The 20,035-nt window shown below is 40.1% G+C and overlaps 1 protein-coding gene across 1 annotated transcript in view; it reads left to right on the top strand.

Moving 5' to 3' along the window:
* The window catches only part of LOC306884189 (heparan-alpha-glucosaminide N-acetyltransferase-like), a gene marked incomplete at both ends in the record, with an annotated part of 32,590 nt that overhangs the window by 2,489 nt on the left and 10,066 nt on the right, over positions 1–20,035 (top strand). The window contains 8 exons of the mRNA XM_079439911.1: positions 4,149–4,228; positions 8,944–9,020; positions 10,965–10,995; positions 11,636–11,796; positions 14,463–14,575; positions 14,797–14,918; positions 16,224–16,347; positions 16,763–16,849. Coding sequence (XP_079296037.1) covers positions 4,149–4,228; positions 8,944–9,020; positions 10,965–10,995; positions 11,636–11,796; positions 14,463–14,575; positions 14,797–14,918; positions 16,224–16,347; positions 16,763–16,849 — 795 coding nt within the window. The remainder of the gene's footprint in view (positions 1–4,148; positions 4,229–8,943; positions 9,021–10,964; positions 10,996–11,635; positions 11,797–14,462; positions 14,576–14,796; positions 14,919–16,223; positions 16,348–16,762; positions 16,850–20,035) is intronic.

The following is a 20,035-nucleotide window of genomic DNA, read 5'->3' as shown; positions in this document are numbered from 1 at the left end:
ATTGGATAAACCACTACACCACCCCCTTACAATGTATCTAGTCCTATGTAGGAGACAATAAACTTTGAAGAAGTTTGTGAACAGACAATTGGCTTCATGTTCATAACTCTTTCCATGGGGCCATGCAAGCACTGAGAATAGTCGGACGGCATCGAAAGATATTCTAAGACATTCTTAACACTTTGTAACCCCTAAAATATTTTGTACCTCGCAAAACTATTTTCAGATTTTTTACACTGTTAAAAAAGCTGTCAATAGATTAAAAAAATAATAATAATATAATTATTTTCAACTCGTTTTTACAAAGAAAAACAATCTAACAATATTAAACTGAATTTTAAAAAATGAATGCATTATTTTATTTAGGTTAACAAATTTATTTAGGGTTGTGTGTGTGTGTGTGTGTGTGTGTGTGTGTGTGTGTGTGTGAGATGCAAAATGATGGACCCCAGTTTGAACACCCCTGGATTAAAGTACCCGTTTTAGAATGTTGGTTTATTTTTTACTCGTTTTCTCACTAGCAACCAATTAGTTTCATTTGCCTCTTAAGTTAAAGGCACAACAAACATGACATACTTAAAGGTACTCTTAAGTGGGCACAGTGTTGGATGTGCATGCAGTGTTTATTTATCTCAGGGCCAGTTTGTCCAGGCTCCTGCACTCAGTCAACACTATAGTATCATCACAGCTTCACTGTTTCCCCTTGTGTCATCAAGTGTATTCACACTTTGATCAAATGGTCTTTTCTGTGTTTGTTTTTCCACAAAAGGTCTCCACTGTCCCATTGAAAAGTAATGGCTTGAGATCACCGGGTGCAAAATGTCCATTTGATTCGCCATGATATTCTGTGTGAGGGTTTTTGTCCATGTTTTGATTATAAAAGATGATAAACGGTGGGCTTCCAATTTAGGCCTTATGTAAGAATTATGTAACACTATTGAACTCAATTTAGTTTTATGGAAAAAGTATATCAAATGTTCCTGATCTCACTTCAGTTTGATTTTTAGTTTTATCTTGCAGTATACACAAACTCAATAAAGATCTCTCTACAGCTTGCAAATACTTGGAATATGATGCATTTTTGCTTCCTGTTTTACACCTTTCCTTAAACAATCAGTATCATGGAGGACGGCCTCTGACAGCCGATATGATCCATTCCATCATGCACTGTGAAAATATTGCCTCAGTACATGGCCTTATTGGAGACCCAAGGCTAGGGTTTCATAGATTGATTGTACGCCTATAGACTGGTTTCAGATTACATAAAAGGACACTGCTGGATTCTTGAGAGCTCCCTCGTGGCACTGCATGGGTGACAGAGGCTGTTCAGAGCAAAGGCTGAGAAAATCGTAGAAACTGAACATGTTTGTAAACCTTTACTTTTTAATTAGCCTACTGTAACGGCCTAAATGCTGTCTTCGAGAAGCATTTACAAAATCCTTATTGATAAACAATAAAAACAAGTTCTCCTTGAAATAAACCCCAAAAACAAGACACAGTAGAAGTTTGTGTAACCATTGCTCTTATTTATTTGATATTGATTTCTCAGCGCAGCATTCTTGATTCTGGCTTCTATCACTGTATTTTGGACCTCTTTGCCTTTATATACTCAGGTAATAATATTACCTGTTTTTCCAATTACATTGCTGTTCAAAAGTTTGGGGTCAGTTTTTGAAAGTAATGAATACTTTTAATCATCAAGGATGCATTAAATTGATCAAAAGTGACAGTCAGGATGTTTATAATGTTGCAAAAAGATTTATAGTTTAAATTTTATTGAACTTTCTATTCGCCAAAAAATCCTGAAAAAAACAAATCTATTAATTGTTTTACATTAATAACAATAAGAAATGTTTCTTGAGCATCAAAGCAGTATATTAGAATGATTTCCAAAGGATAATGTGACGCTAAAGACTGAAGTAATGGCTACTGAAAATTCAGTTTTGACATCACAAGAATAAGTTAAGTTTAAAATACATTAAAAAAGAAATCAGTTGTTTTAAATTGCATTATTATTTCATAATATTACTGCTTTTACTCTGTATTTAGTTTGAATAAATGCAGCCTTGGTGAGCATAAGAGACTTCTTCCAAAATTTTGAACAGTATAAACAGTTTTTTTTTTAAAAGTTGATTTCAAAATAAAATATTGTTTTATACCACTACAGATGCAGCTGTACACAGAGGCTAAAGAACCGTATCTGCCGGTTCATACATGATACAATAGGAACAGCTGTTATGCGTCATACACTGTGCATTTGTTTATGCTTAGTTCATAGCAACTGTAATCTGCAACTTCCAGGATGATCACATCTAAAAAGCAAACGGCTGATAGAGATATACAAGGAGCCTTGTAGCGGATATAGTTTAATTTTCTGAAATCTTGTTTGATTGTCCTGGTCTGAATGTTTGATTAGCTTTGTCTGCGGACTTTCATCCAGTTGTGTGGAGAGCCAGAGCAGGAAGAGGGTAATGCTAATTCCTTTGTGATGAATCTCACTGCCATCACAGGACCATATGGTGAATGGGAACATATTTCTTTGGAAATGAGAGAAATTATTCATGCTTCCAAAACATGTGCTATTGGCTGCTCTTGCTCCACAAACATTGCCAAAGTAACGACTGATTTTGAACATTCATTTGACAAATTATAATCAATGTTTTTCCTGACAAAACTGTCAAATGCTAAAACTGTAAATGCTTTATGATATAAATTTTATGTGTATTTATATATGTTCATATATATGTATGTGTGTGTGTGTGTGTGTGTGTGTATGTATGTGTATATATATATATGTACCAGTAATATTTAAATGTAATATTTAAAATATTTATTTTTTATTTAAACCTTTTTTTTTTTAATAAATACATTATATATATATATATATATATATATATACAGGGCCTCACAGTCATTTTTTTCACATTTTGTTATGTTGCTGTCTTATGTTAAACTGCTTTAAATTACATTTTTCCCACATCAATCTACACTCAATACACCATAATTGTAAAGCAAAAAAAAAAAAAAAAAGGTTTTTAACATCTTCATTGAAGGGTCACAGAAGCATGTAGTCTCTGTTACCCTTAATGGAAGAAGTTTGAAACAACCAGGATTCTTCCTAGAGCTGGCCTCCTGGCCAAACTGAGCAACTGATGGAGAAGAGCTTTGGTTAGTGTGGTGACCAAGAACCTGATGGTCTAGTTGAGCTCTATGATCATATGTGGAGATAGGAGAAATCTAAAGAAGAACAAACATCACTGCAACACTCCACCAATCTGGGCTTTATGGTGCTGTGGCAAGACTCAATCCTCTCTTCAGTTAAGACACATGAAAAAACACTTGGAATTTACAAAAAAGCACCTAAAGGACCCTCAGACTCTGAGAAACAAGATTATCTGGTCTGATGAACCTCAATTCTTAGCATCATGTTTGAAGGAAACCAGCTCTGCTCATCACCTGCAGAGTACCATCCCAAAAGTAAAGTGTACTGGCAGCAGGCTCATATTGTGGGGCTGTTTTTCAGCGGCAGTGACTAAGGAACTCGTCAGAGTAGAAGGAACGCCCAGTGCAGCAAAATATAGAGATAGCCTTAATGAAAACCTAGTTCAGAGCATTCAGAACCTCAGACTGGGCGCAGAAGGTTCACCTTCCAACAGGACAATGATCCAAAGCACACAGCAACTCTATGAATGTCCTTGAGTGTCCCAGCCACAGCCTGGGATTGAACCTAATCAATTATTTCTGGAGAAACCTGAAAATGTGAGTCTGCCCCCATCCAACCTGACAGAGCTTTAGAGGTGAAGAGATGAGAAGAATGGCAGATAATTAGTATGGATTGTAGATTGATGTGGGAAAAAAATTATTTGAAGCAGTTTAACATAAGGCAGCAACATAACAAAATGTGAAAAAAATTAAGGGGTATGAATACTTTCGCAAGGCACTGTGTGTGTGTGTGTGTGTGTGTGTGTGTATATATATATATATAGCTTCAATTATGTTCATGCAAATATGTCACTCCTATGTTTCAAAGCTAATGAAGAATATGAAATAATAGATATGAAGGCCTATTTACAAATACACCTTTGTAATTTTAGAACTGACCTTTTTTAATGTCATACTCAATTGATTTTTTTTTTTTTTTTTTTTAGGATGAGGTGAATAATGAACATTCTGTGGACAAAAGCAAATCAAAGTCATCAAGGCTGAAGTCACTGGACACATTTCGAGGGTATGTGCCAAAAAATTACTTTTCAGTTATTTGGCCTAAAATGGTGTTGAACTCTCTAAATTCTATGAACCTATTAATACCTATCAGTTGTCATTGGCTTGACAGCCGCATTCGCTCAGAGATTCTGGGACTAAAGAGATTGTAAGGGGTCACAAGCCGGACATACACTCACTCGAGCCATTGTTTCAGAGGTCGCTCTAGGCATCATCTCTAATATATTTTGCCTCTGTGGTGGGGAACAGTGGATTGCTGTTGAGCAAGGGTGATGTGATTTAATCGGGAAGCCCAGCAGGGCTTGATACTGGCTCAGGAGCAAACGCAGAAGCACGCCTCACCCGAAACAGGAAGCTGCTACGGCTTTGACCTCTCACTTCCCAGTAATTGATGTAATAATACAAGGAGCATATCAGCACATATTCAGCAGGCTGTAGATCTGGAGCTGGAGAGGATATGACTTCCCAGATCAAGATTTGTGTAATGGATAATCCATGTGTGTTGCAAAAGTGCTTTTCAGATAGCAATCACTAGTGGCAATTTGCACTATCAATGACAGTTAGAATAACCAAGCTTTTATGGTTCTTAAATTGCCATACGTTTTGTTCCAGCCTCTTTATGTGAAACTTTTAGCACAATTCATAAATGCTCCATTCACATTCGTAATATTCCTTGTAAACTGCAGTGCTGATAAAAACAGATATTCCACTCAGTCTATACCTGCTTTACTCTTGGATATGAAACAGTCCATTTCCTTGTTAAGCCTAATGGTTTTATCAGTGTGGCTGGAGACTTTGGTTCTTTGTTTCCTTCATTTCAAGTATTCTGTAATCTGACACTAGAGTTCTGAATTTGAATATGATATAGACATCATCTCATACATATAGACTCAGAGGATGACATCACAGCTGGCTTGTCAGGTCCGTTGATTCATGATGCCGAGGTAATATTGGATTCTGCAGCAAAAGCATGATATTTCACAAGAGCTTTGCAGCTATTGCGGGTCCAAAACAAAATCAATACTACAAAATACACATGGGATCCCTGATTTGGCTACACATGGAGCTTAATAATGTCAGTGGATGTCTTTGGCTCTTTGTGAGCATATCAACCTAGAGAAAGCCTGTAGTGTTGCAACTCCCTTGCTGTATAACATGAAATATGGCCTGTCCAGCAACGAGTCAAAACTTTTCACTGAAGACAGAAGCATCTGTCATCTGCCCACCGCCCTGGTGAAATTGTTGCGGCTAAGTTTTTTCTCAGAGCTGAAGAACAGCACCCTCAATTCATCAGTTGCCATCAACATGATATATAGTATAACTGTAGACTTTGTTTGCATTTTAATTTTTTTAAAAGGATTTGGTTTTTAATCTCGCCAGCCAAAAGCCTGCAGCCAGTTTCCTCATATTTGTGATTACAAATTGACGCTGGTGGTTTTGTGATGATAAGTTACGCTAACAGCAAATGTACTTCAAAATGTGCTCATTTAGTTAAATATACCCTGTACTTTTCTAAGCAGGAAACAAGTGGTTTAATAACATGCAACTCTTTCGTTTTGTTCTTGGCGACTGGAAGGATAGTTCAACCAAAAATGAAAGTTCTGTCATCATTTGCTCACCTTCAAGTTGTTCCAAACCTGTATAAATTAATTTTTTTTCTGCTCAACACAAAAGAAGATATTTTGAAGAATGGGGGTAAACAAATAGTTTATGGTCCCCATTGACTTCCTCATTGATTTTTCCATACTGTGAAAGTCAATGTCAATGGGGACCATCATCTCTTTGGTTCCCCACATTCTTCAAAACATATTCTTTTATGTCATTTAATTTGAATGTTAATCATACTCCAATTGCAACTCCTCGATTTTAATAGTTTAGCATATTTAAGTATTTAAATTTTAGCTGCACTAGTTTCATTTGATATCTCAAGCTTGTTACAGTGGAAACTGCTGTTTATATAAATCACAAATGTGTTTATATACGTTACAAATCACAAATGATTATAGCATCAACTGCATAATTTAATTTGAATGTAAATCATTTTCAGACAGTACTTCCATTGCAAGTCATGTTATTCAACTCCTTATTTTAGTAATTTAAGTATACAAGGGTTACCTGTACTAGCTTTATTTGAAATCTCAGGCTTTCTAAAGTGAAAACTGTAGTATGTATAAATTACAAATGTGCCCACTCTGGAATTACAAAGAGCTATAGCTCTGGGATAAAATGACTATGATAAATATACACTGAGAGTTACTGCCAAAAAATAATTTTGTACTTGTTAACGACAATGGTTAATAAGAGGCAACACAAAGACACAACAAGTGTCTGTTGCGGTTTTTTGATAACTTACAGGTTATGACAGAATGACCAAAGAAAGCTTAAAGCAATAAAATATTTAATCTGCCCTGGAATGTTTTTTTTAAGAGAGTGAAAGCCTCCCAAACACTGAGGGGTTTTGAATTAGTACAATTGGCTATAACATGCTATATTGCAAACATTGTGCCATAGTCTCATCTTGAAAATGACTTAACCTTTGTCATTGTTATTATGGATGCTAATGGATGCAGTTGCAAACTGTGTGTGAGAAAGAGTATGTGTGTAAAAGAGAGAGAGAAGAAAGACAGAGACATGCTTGCTTTAATAGTGCTCTTTAGAGGATGGCATGTGATTAAAATCTTGTATCAGCAGGTTAGGCCTAAAAGGAGCAGTAATGGTCTCTGTTCTGATCTCCTAATTGAATTTGGTGAGGAAAAATTTAGATCGGTTAGATAGAATGAAGTTTGTCTGAAGGTCCATGCAGTGCTTTGGTTTCTCAGTATGTTCTTATACAGAGAGACCAAAGAGAAGACTTCAACGCCGCGATTCAAGTGTTGTCAGTTTAATAGCTGAGGTGTTGTCTCAGGGTCTGATCACAAAGATCAATTTCATGTCCACAGGTATATTTATGTTGTATAGTGCAAACATGCATTTTCTGACGTGCCATAAAAAGCATCTCCTGCTGTTGCTAATTCAATGTAGTGTTCCATCATGCACAGTAAGTTGCAGCTTGGCTTCCTTGCGCTAAGTTACACGTCTACAATAAATTACAGCAGAGGGCTTTAGTCAGCACTTCTGGGTGAGGCGATTCAGAGGACAACCGTTCATTTCCTGAGTGATTCATAATGCTTAGGTTGCATTACCTTACACAGCATTTCGTCTCTGATATATAAAACAAGTGCCATACTTTCTGGCCTTATGATCCATAATACTGATACAGTCTACCTTAAATGTACATGTGACAGTTGAGGTGCCAAAGGATATTGTAAAGATAATTTATCATTTTTGCTTATTTGTCTGTACACAGCTGTTCAAAAGTTTAGGGTTAGTAGTACAATGAAAGACGTCTCTTATGCTCATCAAAGCTCATCAAAAAATACAGTAAAATATTATTACAATCTAAATATCTGTTTTCTATTTTAATATATTTTAAATTGTAATTTATTCCGGAGATAGTACAGGATGGCACATTATGTGAAGTCTTCAGTGTCACATGATTCTTCAGAAATCATTCTAATATGCTGATTTGGCACTCAGAAAACATTCTTTATTATCAATGTCGAAAGCAATTGTGCTGCTTAAAGGGATAGTTCACCCAAAAATGAAAATTAGCCAAAGATTTACTCACCCTCAAGGCATACTAGGCGTGTCTGACATTCCTCTTTCATACGAACACATTCTGAGTTATATTCAATATTGTCCTTTCTGTTCCAATCTGTATAATGAATGAATGAATGAATGAATGAATGAATGATGCATTTTTATATAGCGCATTTATTGTGTATTGCCGTACACCCAAAGCACTTTACAATCATGTGGGGGTCTCTCCTCAACCACCACCAGTGTGCAGCATCCACTTGGATGATGCGACGGCAGCCACAGTACAACGGCGCCAGTGCGTTCACCACACACCAGCTACAGGTGGAGAGGAGAGAGTGATAGAGCCAATCAAGTGGATGGGGATTACTAGGAGGCCATGATTGATAAGGGCCAGTGGAGGGAATTTGGCCAGGACACCGGGGTTACACCCCTACTCTTTACGAGAAGGGCCATGGGATTTTTAGTGACCACAGAGAGTCAGGACCTCGGTTTAACGTCTCATCCGAAAGACGGAACTTCTCATCCGAAAGACGGAATTGCATAATTATTGGAATCGGAATTGTATAATTGCAGCGAATGGTGCCCCTGTTTCTGAATCTGAAAAGAGATGTATCCATTCATCTCAAAACTACTCCACATGGATCCAGGGTGTTAATAAAGGACAGTATTTTTGTAGAAACCATGATGCATTTTCTCTGATGATTCTCTGATTAATAGAAAGTTCAAAAGAACTGCATTATATGGATGGATGGATGGATGGATGGATGGATAGATAGATTATAACTCTCTTTATTGTCACTTTTGATCAATTTAATACCTTGCTGAATGAATGTATTAATTTCTTTAAAACAATATCTTACTAACCCCAAACTTTTGAATGTTAATGTATGTTGTATAAACTATAAGATTATTCTGAATCTCATTTGAACAAATGAAAAAAACAATGAAATGAATTGAAAAAAGAATCAAGGCAAAGAGCTTCTGACAATTTTTATCAAAATCTTTGCTCGAATTCTGAAATTCTGCTTGTTAGAAAATATACTCCATATTCTGATTACATTTTTTGTGTCATTTTGTTTACAGATTTTCTCTGACGGTCATGGTGTTTGTGAACTACGGTGGAGGTGGTTACTGGGTTTTCCAACACGCACCTTGGAATGGTGAGTTATTTTGCTGATTGGTTACCTAGGTGACCCTGGACCACAAAACCAGTCATAAGTGTGAATTTTTCAAAATTGAGATTCCTACAACTTCTGAAAGCTTGAATAAAGAATAAATAAGCTTTCCATTGATGAATGGTTTTTGTTAGGATAGGACAATATTTGGCCGAAATACAACTATTTGAAAATCTGGAATCTGAGGGTGCAAAAAAATCTAAATATTGAGAAAATCGCCTTTAAAGTTGTCCAAATTAAGTTCTTAGCAATGCATATTACTAATCAAAAATTCAGTTTTTATGTATTTACGTTAAGAAATTTACAAAATATCTTCATGACACATGATCTTTACTTGATATCCTAATGATTTTTGGCATAAAAGAAAAATTGATAATTTTGACCCATACAATGTATTTTTGGCTATTGCTAAAAATATGCCCCAGCAATTTAAGACTGCTTTTGTGGTGCAGGGTCACATATATGTTGATCTGGGATGATCTTCTAATCTATAAAATTAGAAGCACACAATTCCGTAGAATATCTTTATATGCTTAAACATTAAGATTTGTACTCATGGAAATTACTAAAGTAGTCAAACATGTTCATTAGAAGGGGATGACCCAATACTTTGGGCAATATAGTGTATGTCCTAAAGTTATTAATTAGGCATTTTTAGATAAATACCACTAATTAAGTTGTCACAGATCGGCCAGGCTCTCACCCCAGCCAATCACAACGCACGTCATCACCCGAGTTCTAATCACCACACCTAAACAGCATCATCACTTCATCAAGCACCACTATAAAGCCACACACCTCACCTCAGTCAAATGTCTGGTCTCGATCCAACGAAGTGGACCCTACGCAAGTATATGCTGATACTTACCTGTTGCTAACCTGCCTGTGAACTTGCAGTCCGTGTCCTGGATCCCTGTCTGTCAGTTCCTTCAAGCCACGACGAAACGTCGAGGTGTGTGGCGTTCAGCTATCCACGAGCTCCTGCCAACAAATCACGCAATCCAGCCTAAGTACCATTGTCACTCTTCAAGATCTCTGCCATTGTCACCATTCCTGGTATTCCCTTGAACCAACTCACTGTACAATAAACCTTACCTTTTTATATTCCCGTGTGTCCGTCTGCTTCCGTAACATAAGTGCATCCAATAAGAAATGAAAGCTAAAATGATGCCCCATAAATCTTCACGGACTTTCAAAGACATAATGTACTGATATCAGATACTTACATTTAAAGTGCTGCTATATCAAAGAGACACTTTAATTCAACATGCATTTTATACTTCACATCTACAGTATAACTTTTGGATAAACATCCTCAAAGGACGCAGATGAGAAGGGGTTGCATGTTAAATTTTAATGGGGGTCTATTACGAAGCACATCTCCTGAAGTATTCACAGATGAACTCAATTTAAGGCTCATAATGGCCTCTTCATCATATCAGCAGAATTGTATTGATCATAAGGGAAAGCAGATGGATTTTCATATTACCGTGAGGCCTCCTCTGTCATGGCTGTATGAGCATTTATAAATCATTTGCTGTCTGAAAATCGAAAAATAATGAGAAAACAATGTTTTTAAAGGCACACAATCTTTTATCGTCAGTGGCTACGCTCTGAGTGACAGCATTAGTTTACAATTAAGTGTGATTATGAGGATAAAACTAATTTTGTCAGTCATTCAGCAATAAGATAATGCATTTCCTACATGTCAATCAAACAGCCAACTTTCCAGCAACTGTAGACAGACATGGACCGTGTGTGTGTGTGTGTGTGTGCATGTTTATGGGCAATAGCACACACAGTTTGTTCAGTATAAAAACCATTACGCCTATGGAGAGTTCCCATAAACCACAAAAACCAACGTGTGTGTGTGTGTGTGTGTGTGTGTGTTTTCATGTGTGTGAATGTCTTTTTCCATGTACGTTACAGGTCTCACAGTAGCTGATCTTGTGATGCCTTGGTGAGCTGCCAGCACATACTTAATGAATCGATGGAGAATTATTACTTTCCATTTTTGAGATTAATATGGAAAAGAGTGGGACTTCAGTCCAACAGTTTGGATCTGCCTTCAGAACCTTTCAGATTTAAGGCTTTTCCAACCCACCACCTTTAAAATGCTTTGCCAATGACAATTAATCTTTCTCTGCGAGTATACATAAAGCTTGTAATACCCAGAGACTACTTTAATTCATGATGAATGGAATGCAGATTCCTCTATGTATAGAGACCCAGCAATGCAGTAACCTTAAATTGTGGATTTGTTTGTTATGGAAAAAAGCCATACGTACACAATCTACACTCTAAAAAAATACTGGCTTAAATACAACCCAGCAATTGGGTTGTTTTCAACCAACAGTTAGGTTAAATGTTTAACCCAACCTTCTGGCCAGTAACCCAACCACTGGGTCAAAACAACCCAATCGCTGGGATTGTCCATATTTTACCCAGCATTTTTTAGAGTGTACCCCTCATTTGACGTACAAAAATCTGAATGACTAAAAATCTTGCATTAACCAACGCAAATATATCCCAAAAGCATACATATGTAGTGATGCACAGTATGTTATGTACAATAATACTATCTTTAATTCTTTGGCAAGGTTTGTGTTCATTATAGGTACTTCTGTAGTGCTAGCATTCACCTCGATGCATAGGAAAGGTGTTCCATGGCCACAGCTTCTTCGCAAGGTTACATGGAGAACCATCGTCCTGATGCTCATCAGTTTCTGCTTCATGAACTACAGCCCAAGAGATGGATACTGTGAGTAGACTATATATATTTTCCAGTCCTTTTCTAAAACAGTCATATCATAACTTTTATTTATTTTTTTTATTATTGAAGGGCACCAGTAGTGGTGCTGGCTCACATGGTGGCCTTTTAGTTACAGTTTTCTCTTTTTTTTTCTATAAATGTAAGATGGGATAGTCATCTCCTTTTTTTTAAGAAATAAAGGGGATTAATTTTCAGTAATCGTGTAGTTGCATCGACAGTCCACAAAAGTCAATGATGACTCATTACATTTGTTCTATTCTGACTGGCGGAGACTGATACCAGACAAAGAGTGACAAGCACCCTTCAATCTGCCTCCTTATTAACAAAGAGTGAACTTTTTCTCAAGTAATATGAAAGCATTACATATTCAAGTCACCATATCCTTCTTTTTTTCAAATGAAGTCCATTAGCCTCTGTTAATGATGAAAGAAACAAAGCCAAAATTTCTAATCCAGGGTCTCACAGCAGCACATTAAGACTGTCAGGGTAAAGCGAGGAGGGCAGGGAGAGTCGTCTGACATGTCAGTGCAGAGCATTGCTCATACATTAGCTAAAGCAGCTTAGCTGTCTGGCAGGATGGATGTGTAACTAAGTTAATAAAAATATTGTGATATTTTCCAGTGATCCAGTGGCAATCATAATATCTGGAGCCGTTGAACAGAGGTGCACAGAGCAAAAACAAGCCTGGCGTTAATGGTCAATTATCACAGATAGGGTTTCATCATGCCAGCTGCACAGCGGATTTTATGGAACTTCATGTAATGTAATTACAGCTTTTGCCCTAAACTGTAAAATTTACTCTCTCCATCTGATACCTCAGCATGTGAATCACTCAGAATGATGTTTAGAAACCATTTCCCCCAACATACCTGCATTCAAATGCAACAAAATATATTACAATTCAATGAAAATTTTTTGACTAAATGATCTATTTAAACATGGCACCAGTGAGGATTTTAGTCGGTCTGTCTCTGCTTGGCCACTGAAGCCATTATCATCTTTGGAACTTAAAGAACGTTAATCTTAGAAACATAATGCATTAATGCTTTTATCATTGCAAATCTACCAAAACAGTCCCACTTCTGCATAATAATTACCCTACCGTTTCTCCTTTCATAATTTATCTCACACTGAGCTACAGTGAACACAGGTAAACACTTTTAAAGCATTACGATGTTGATTGTAAACTAATCCTTTTGCAAAATTACCGACTGTCAATTCTTTGATTGATAAATTGCACAGCGGATTTGCTGTGTGCATATGGGATTTAATTGACAGATACCATTAGTCACCAAACCACTTCCTGTCTCCATGCGCAGAGGTGGAGCGTTTCCGCTTTTTATTTGATTTGTTGGATCAATGATCAGTATTATATTGTTTCTTGTGGCCCTTGGTACGTGCCACAAAGAGGTTTTCAATTAACTAATGTGCAGATTACCATCAATCTCTCGCTCTATATCGCTCGCTCCCATCACCCTCCCCGCCAGCATCTCCTCAGATAAGCATTATTAGTCTCCGGCAGGGTAGATCACACCTCTAGAGTCCTGCAGTGAAAGACTTCTCACCTCAGCCTGGGCCTGTGTCAGCATAATCATCATTAGACTGTGTTATGGACATTAATCTGCTCTTCAGTGAAAAACAACACAACACCTAGAAGTGCTCAAACCTTGAATGGTTGCTGTATGTTCACAGTAGTAGTTCTACAGTTTAATAAAATTACAATTATATAATATTTTTTTGCGAACTGAACCAGGAAATAAATATATATATATTTCCTGATGTATATATAGAGTACATTTCAAAAGTTTGGGGTTGGTATGTTTTTTTTTTGTGCTGTCAAACAATTAATCGTGATTAATAAAAAAAAAAAAAAAATTGTTTACATAATATATGTATGAATGCTGTGTATAATTATTATATATATATATATATAAACACACACACACAGATACAGTATATATTTTGAAAATATTTATATGTATTTACATGTCTATATTTATATTCATATAATTTATATTATAAATGAATTACTCAGAAATCATTATAATATGCTGATTTGATGCTTAAGGTTGAAAATAGTTGTTCTGCTTAATATTGCTGTGGAAACTGGTATTTTTTTCAGTATTCAGGATTGATCAATAGAACTTCTTTAATATATATATATATATATATTAGGTTGTATAGTTATATGGATACACTTAAACTGTTTATATATCAGTTTAAGTAGTTTCTAATTCATGTTAACTTTAAAAGTATCTATAAGTGTTAAAGTGATATGTATTATTGTAAATTACAAATATTATGTACAGTACTTATATGCTATTATCCTACAACATAGTGTATTTTTAGATCATTTATGTTATGACAGAAAATGGATTAGCCTGCACTGGTTTCTTGGAAAAGTCGTACTATAAGAAATTCCTGTTAAATCTTATAAAATCTTGACAGTATTTTACAGTAATGTATCCAAAGGAAGATATAAAATCTATAGGTAAAGCAAAGCTAAAGAAACAAAAGCCCTCCACTGACTTGCTTGCTGACTTCTATTAAATGCAACCCTATTAAAAATACATTATATGTGAGTGTGTCTTTCCATCAATAGTCTGTAATAGTAATCGTGTGTTTATATTTGTGTGTGTGCATAAATGTGTTAGTATCCTGGTCCTGGCTACGGATACCCGGAGTGCTCCAGCTTTTGGGCTTCACCTATTTTGTCCTGGCACTGATGCAGACTTTCTCTTCCCACAGAGAGATCCCCTTGAGGGAGGTGGGTTAAACTCTATGGCTCACATTTCTCTCAGATCAGACATCTGTACAGGAAGACACTTGTTCTGAAATAATGATTAGTTGCTAGAGGTTACAGAAAGATGATGTCAATATGTTAATATGTCAAATAATTGATTTGATTAGCTTATTACTATTGAGTCTTATATACATGCACGACTGAATGATTACTAACCCTGTTTGCTTTCTGCATGTTCTCCTCAGCATTACTGGTGGGACCCTATTCAAGATTTGGTTTTATACTGGCCTGAGTGGATCTTCATTGTGTTGCTGGAGACCATGTGGTTGTGTCTCACCTTCTTACTGCCTGTTCCAATCTGCCCCACGTGAGTTCATATTAGCGTCAGACTTTGACCGTGAATAAGATTAACTATCACACTCAACAATACAAACACGATAATATCGAATATAAATCCTGTGCATTCAATAATTAATGTGTAATGTGTCTGTCAAGCCTGATTTAACTGCAGTTCATCCCTTTATTAACATAATAATAATGTCATTCATACATCAAGCTAATTCCTTGGGTGACATATATGTTGGCATTATTACACAAGCTCACCGCTGAGAATATATGCGGGATGGTGGTTACGTTGTACATTTACATCACAAATGCACATATATATTCTTTGCAATATGGTCATTTGTGTGGCGTTGTGTTTGTGAGTTGGTGAACGCATGAGGGTGCGTGCCGTACAAGCCCGTGTTGTGCGGCTCTTATGAGATCTGTGATTTATGAGTGTTTGGCGGCCGCTTCAGAGGGGATAATTAGCCAATCTCAGTCCGTCATGTGCACTAAAAGGAGGCAGCGAGAAAGGATTCATCTTCCTTTCTCTGCCTCTCTCCCTTTTTCTTCTCGTTTCCACTCAACCTTCCATTTACGTCCTCCTTCTCCTCTCCTTCAAGATTTTTTTCAATGTGTCTGACCCATCATGACATTGACGATCACATGCAGAGCGCTGATAACTCTGCTTGAATAAAAACATTTTGACCTCGCAGTCATTGTCCTTGTGATTTGCTACCAACAAACACACTTCCTTCTAAATAATTAAACCAAAGACTTTTCGATATATGTTTTTCTTGTCGCTGTCGCCTTTGGCTGTTTCTTTGCAAAGCTGTGTTGGAACAATATGTGCTTTGAACAGCGCTATCAAAAATAAACTGAATAATGAATTGTTACATTTCTATTATATATTAATTTGAATGACAAGAAACTTATACATTACCCTTCGAATGTTTGGGGTCAGTAAAAATAAATTTAAAGAAGTGAATTCTTTTCAGCAAGGATGCATTAAAATGATAATAAAATGTAACATTAAGACTTTTACATTGTTACAAGAAAATTGTATTTCAAATAAATGCTATTTTTAGCTTTCTATTCATTAAAGAAATCTTTTTTGATCTTAATATCAGCATATTAGAATTTTTGTAATATTTTTAAAATATATTAAAAGTTATTTTGAAATATTCTAATAATATTTCACAATATTACTGTTTTACTGTATTTTCATTCAAATAAATGCAGCCTTGGTGAGCTTAAGAGACTTTCAAAAACATTTAAAAAAAAATCATACCAACCACAAACTTTAGATTTTTTAAGGTAGTGAATATTACATTGTTTCCTCTGCTAGTGGTTATTTAGGAGCTGGTGGTATTGGAGATTATGGTTTATACCCCAAGTGCACAGGAGGAGCAGCTGCTTATATAGACAGGTGGTTATTTGGGGACAACATCTTCTGGTATCCAACATGCAAGGTATGAATCATTTACGGTCATCTTTAACCAGTTCAATGCAGTAAAAATCTGACACTGAATACTTGATTCTGATTGATCAGATGGTTTGTTAAGTATAATAAGAGCAAAAATGTGGTGTTTTTTTTTTTTGAGGCAAGATAAATTGTCCCCAGCAACCAATTTCCTGCACTGTGATATTATTGTGTCCCTTGTATCACTCCATGGTTTCGCAAATCAATATGTTCATTTATTGACTTAGTGACTAGTCATGTAGTAAGCTTCACGCAGGGGAATATTTGCAATAATGGCCTATCTGATTGTACATTATCACTCTCTTAAGTGAAATCACCTCTATAGTTATAATGATTAAAATGACATTTATATTGGGATTGTATGGATTACATTACATAAAATGTATCTTTTTTTGTTTCTGTCGGTCTTGTATCGTACAACCGAGCCTTTCGACCCAGAGGGTGTCCTGGGTACAATTAATTCCATAGTCATGGGATTCTTTGGCATGCAGGTAATTGACGATACAGTATTTAAGCAATATCTAAGAAAATGTGAGCCTGGACCACAAAACCAGTCATAAGGGTCAATTTTGAATAAATAAGCTTTCCATTGATGTTGTAATATATCTGTTTCTGTTTAGTTTCCTTTCTGCCCATATTTGGTTTTTCCTGTTTTAGTTCATGACCCAGTTTTGTTAATTAGTTATATTCATCACCTGTGTTCTATTAATTACCTTGTTTCCTCGTTTGTTCCACTCCCTTTATAAGTCCTCAGTTCTCCCTCTGTGTTTGTCGGATCTTAAGTTGTAAATGGTTTGATGTGTGTTGATGCTATTAAATTTACCTTTTTGTTATCCTTTGTGTGGGCGCCGATTACTACAACCACCGACCGTGACAGAAGATCCGACCGCAAAAGAAAACGAGATCACCGCTCGGGATGATCGAGCTGGTTCCCGTAGTTTGCGGGGGTTCACGCCGCCGTTCGCGGCTCGCCCCTGCTCGTGCTGCGTGGGATGTCAGGCTGCCTGGCGCGGCTTACGGAGGCCACCCGTTTTGGGGAGAACGGGTCGCCATTCGCCGCTCGCCCTTACCCCCCGCCCAAGAGAAATTCGCTCCGCCTGAGACGGCGATGAATGTTCCGCCCGCGGCGAAGAGGATTCCGCCGCGAAGGGCGATGAACGTTGCGCCGTCCGCGACGAAGAGGATTCCGCCGTACACGGCGATGAATGTTCCGCCCACGGCGAGGAGGATTCCGCTGCAAGGGGCGATGAACGTTGCGCCGTCCGCGCTGGAGAGGACCCCGCCGCCTATAACGGTTCACCCTGAACCACCGAGGAAGGAAAAGCAGGTGCCGGTAGGGATTTTAATTGAGTTTGAGGGCATGACATTCCCTCCAGTGCCTGATCCTCGCCAGTGCCATCCAGTGCCTGCTCCTCGCCAGTGCCATCCAGTGCCTGCTCCTCGCCAGTGCCATCCAGTACCTGCTCCTCGCCGGCGCCCTCCAGTGCCAGCTCCTCGCCAGTGCCTTCCTGTGCCTGCTCCTCGTCTGAGCCCACCAATTCCGGCACCTCGCAAGTGCCCACCTGAGTTCCCGCTGGTCCCGTCCAGCCGTCCTGAGTTCCCGCTGGTCCCGTCCAGCCGTCCTGAGTTCCCGCTGGTCCCGTCCAGCCGTCCTGAGTTCCCGCTGGTCCCGTCCAGCCGTCCTGAGTTCCCGCTGGTCCCGTCCAGCCGTCCTGAGTTCCCGCTGGTCCCGTCCAGCCCACCTGAGTTCCCGCTGGTCCCGTCCAGCCGTCCTGAGTTCCCGCTGGTCCCGTCCAGCCGTCCTGAGTTCCCGCTGGTCCCGTCCAGCCGTCCTGAGTTCCCGCTGGTCCCGTCCAGCCGTCCTGAGTTCCCGCTGGTCCCGTCCAGCCGTCCTGAGTTCCCGCTGGTCCCGTCCAGCCGTCCTGAGTTCCCGCTGGTCCCGTCCAGCCGTCCTGAGTTCCCGCTGGTCCCGTCCAGCCGTCCTGAGTTCCCGCTGGTCCCGTCCAGCCGTCCTGAGTTCCCGCTGGTCCCGTCCAGCCCACCTGAGTTCCCGCTGGTCCCGTCCAGCCCCGCGCCTCCAGAGCGCCCTCTAATGTCCGCGCTACAAGAGCGCCCCTTTGAATCTGCGCTGCAAGAGCGCCCTCAAGTGTCCGCGCTGCAAGAGCGCCCTCAAGTGTCCGCGCTGCAAGAGCGCCCTCAAGTGTCCGCGCTGCAAGAGCGCCCTCAAGAGTCCGCGCTGCAAGAGCGCCCTCCTGCGTCTCCGCTGGTCCCGTCCAGCTCTCCTTCGTCTCCGCTGGTTCTATCCAGCTTCGCGCCTCCCGTGCGCCCTCAAGTGTCTGCGCTGCAAGAGCGCCCTCAAGTGTCTGCGCTGCAAGAGCGCCCTCAAGTGTCTGCGCTGCAAGAGCGCCCTCAGGAGTCCGCGCTGCAAGAGCGCCCTCCTGCATCTACGCTGGTCCCGTCCAGCGCTCCTTCGTCTCCGCTGGTTCTATCCAGCTCCGCGCCTCCCGTGCGCCCTCAAGTGCCCGCTCCTCCAGAGCGCCCTCAAGTGCCCGCTCCTCCAGAGCGCCCTCAAGTGCCCGCTCCTCCAGAGCGCCCTCTAGTGCCCGCTCCTCCAGAGCGCCCCCAGGAGTCCGCCCCTCCAGAGCGCCCCCAAGAGTCCGTTCCTCCAGAGCGCCCTCAAGAACCCTCTCCTCCAATGTGGCCCCCAGAGGGGAACTTTCCCAAAGAAATTTTGGGGGGGGGCCATATAGTCTCAGTCTGTGTGGCCAGGCCAAGGGCCAAGGCCACGGAGCACCCCGATCCGCCAAGGCCGCCCAAGGACCCCGATCCGCCAAGGCCGCCCGAGGACCCCGATCCGCCAAGGCCGCCCGAGGACCCCGATCCGCCAAGGCCGCCCGAGGACCCCGATCCGCCAAGGCCGCCCGAGGACCCCGATCCGCCAAGGCCGCCCGAGGACCCAGATCCATCATGGCCTCCCGAGGACCCCGATCCACCATGGCCGTCCGAGGATCCCGATCCGCCAAGACCGCCCGAGGCTCCGGATCCGCCATGGTCTCCCGAATCTCCAGTCCTGCCATGGCCTCCCAAGGCTCCAGATCCGCCATGGCCTCCCAAGGCTCCAGATCCACCATGGCCTCCCGAATCTCCAGGCCTGCCATGGCCTCCCAAGGCTCCGGATCCGCCATGGTCTCCCGAATCTCCAGTCCTGCCATGGCCTCCCAAGGCTCCGGATCCGCCATGGTCTCCCGAATCCCCAGTCCTGCCATGGCCTCCCAAGGCTCCAGATCCGCCATGGCCTCCCGAATCTCCAGTCCTGCCATGGTCTCCCAAGGCTCCTGATCCGTCCTGGAGGCTCCCCTGTCCTATCCTGGTCCTGCTCCAGCCTCCAGGACGCCCGCCCCCCCTCCCCGATGTTACTGTTACGGTGCGGGACGCACCTTCCGGGAGGGGGAGATACTGTAATATATCTGTTTCTGTTTAGTTTCCTTTCTGCCCATATTTGGTTTTTCCTGTTTTAGTTCATGACCCAGTTTTGTTAATTAGTTATATTCATCACCTGTGTTCTATTAATTACCTTGTTTCCTCGTTTGTTCCACTCCCTTTATAAGTCCTCAGTTCTCCCTCTGTGTTTGTCGGATCTTAAGTTGTAAATGGTTTGATGTGTGTTGATGCTATTA

This window comes from Barbus barbus (assembly GCF_936440315.1).
Source record: "Barbus barbus genome assembly, chromosome: 18".
NCBI classification, from domain to species: Eukaryota; Metazoa; Chordata; class Actinopteri; order Cypriniformes; family Cyprinidae; genus Barbus; species Barbus barbus.
This window is presented reverse-complemented; position numbering and strand designations above follow the sequence as displayed.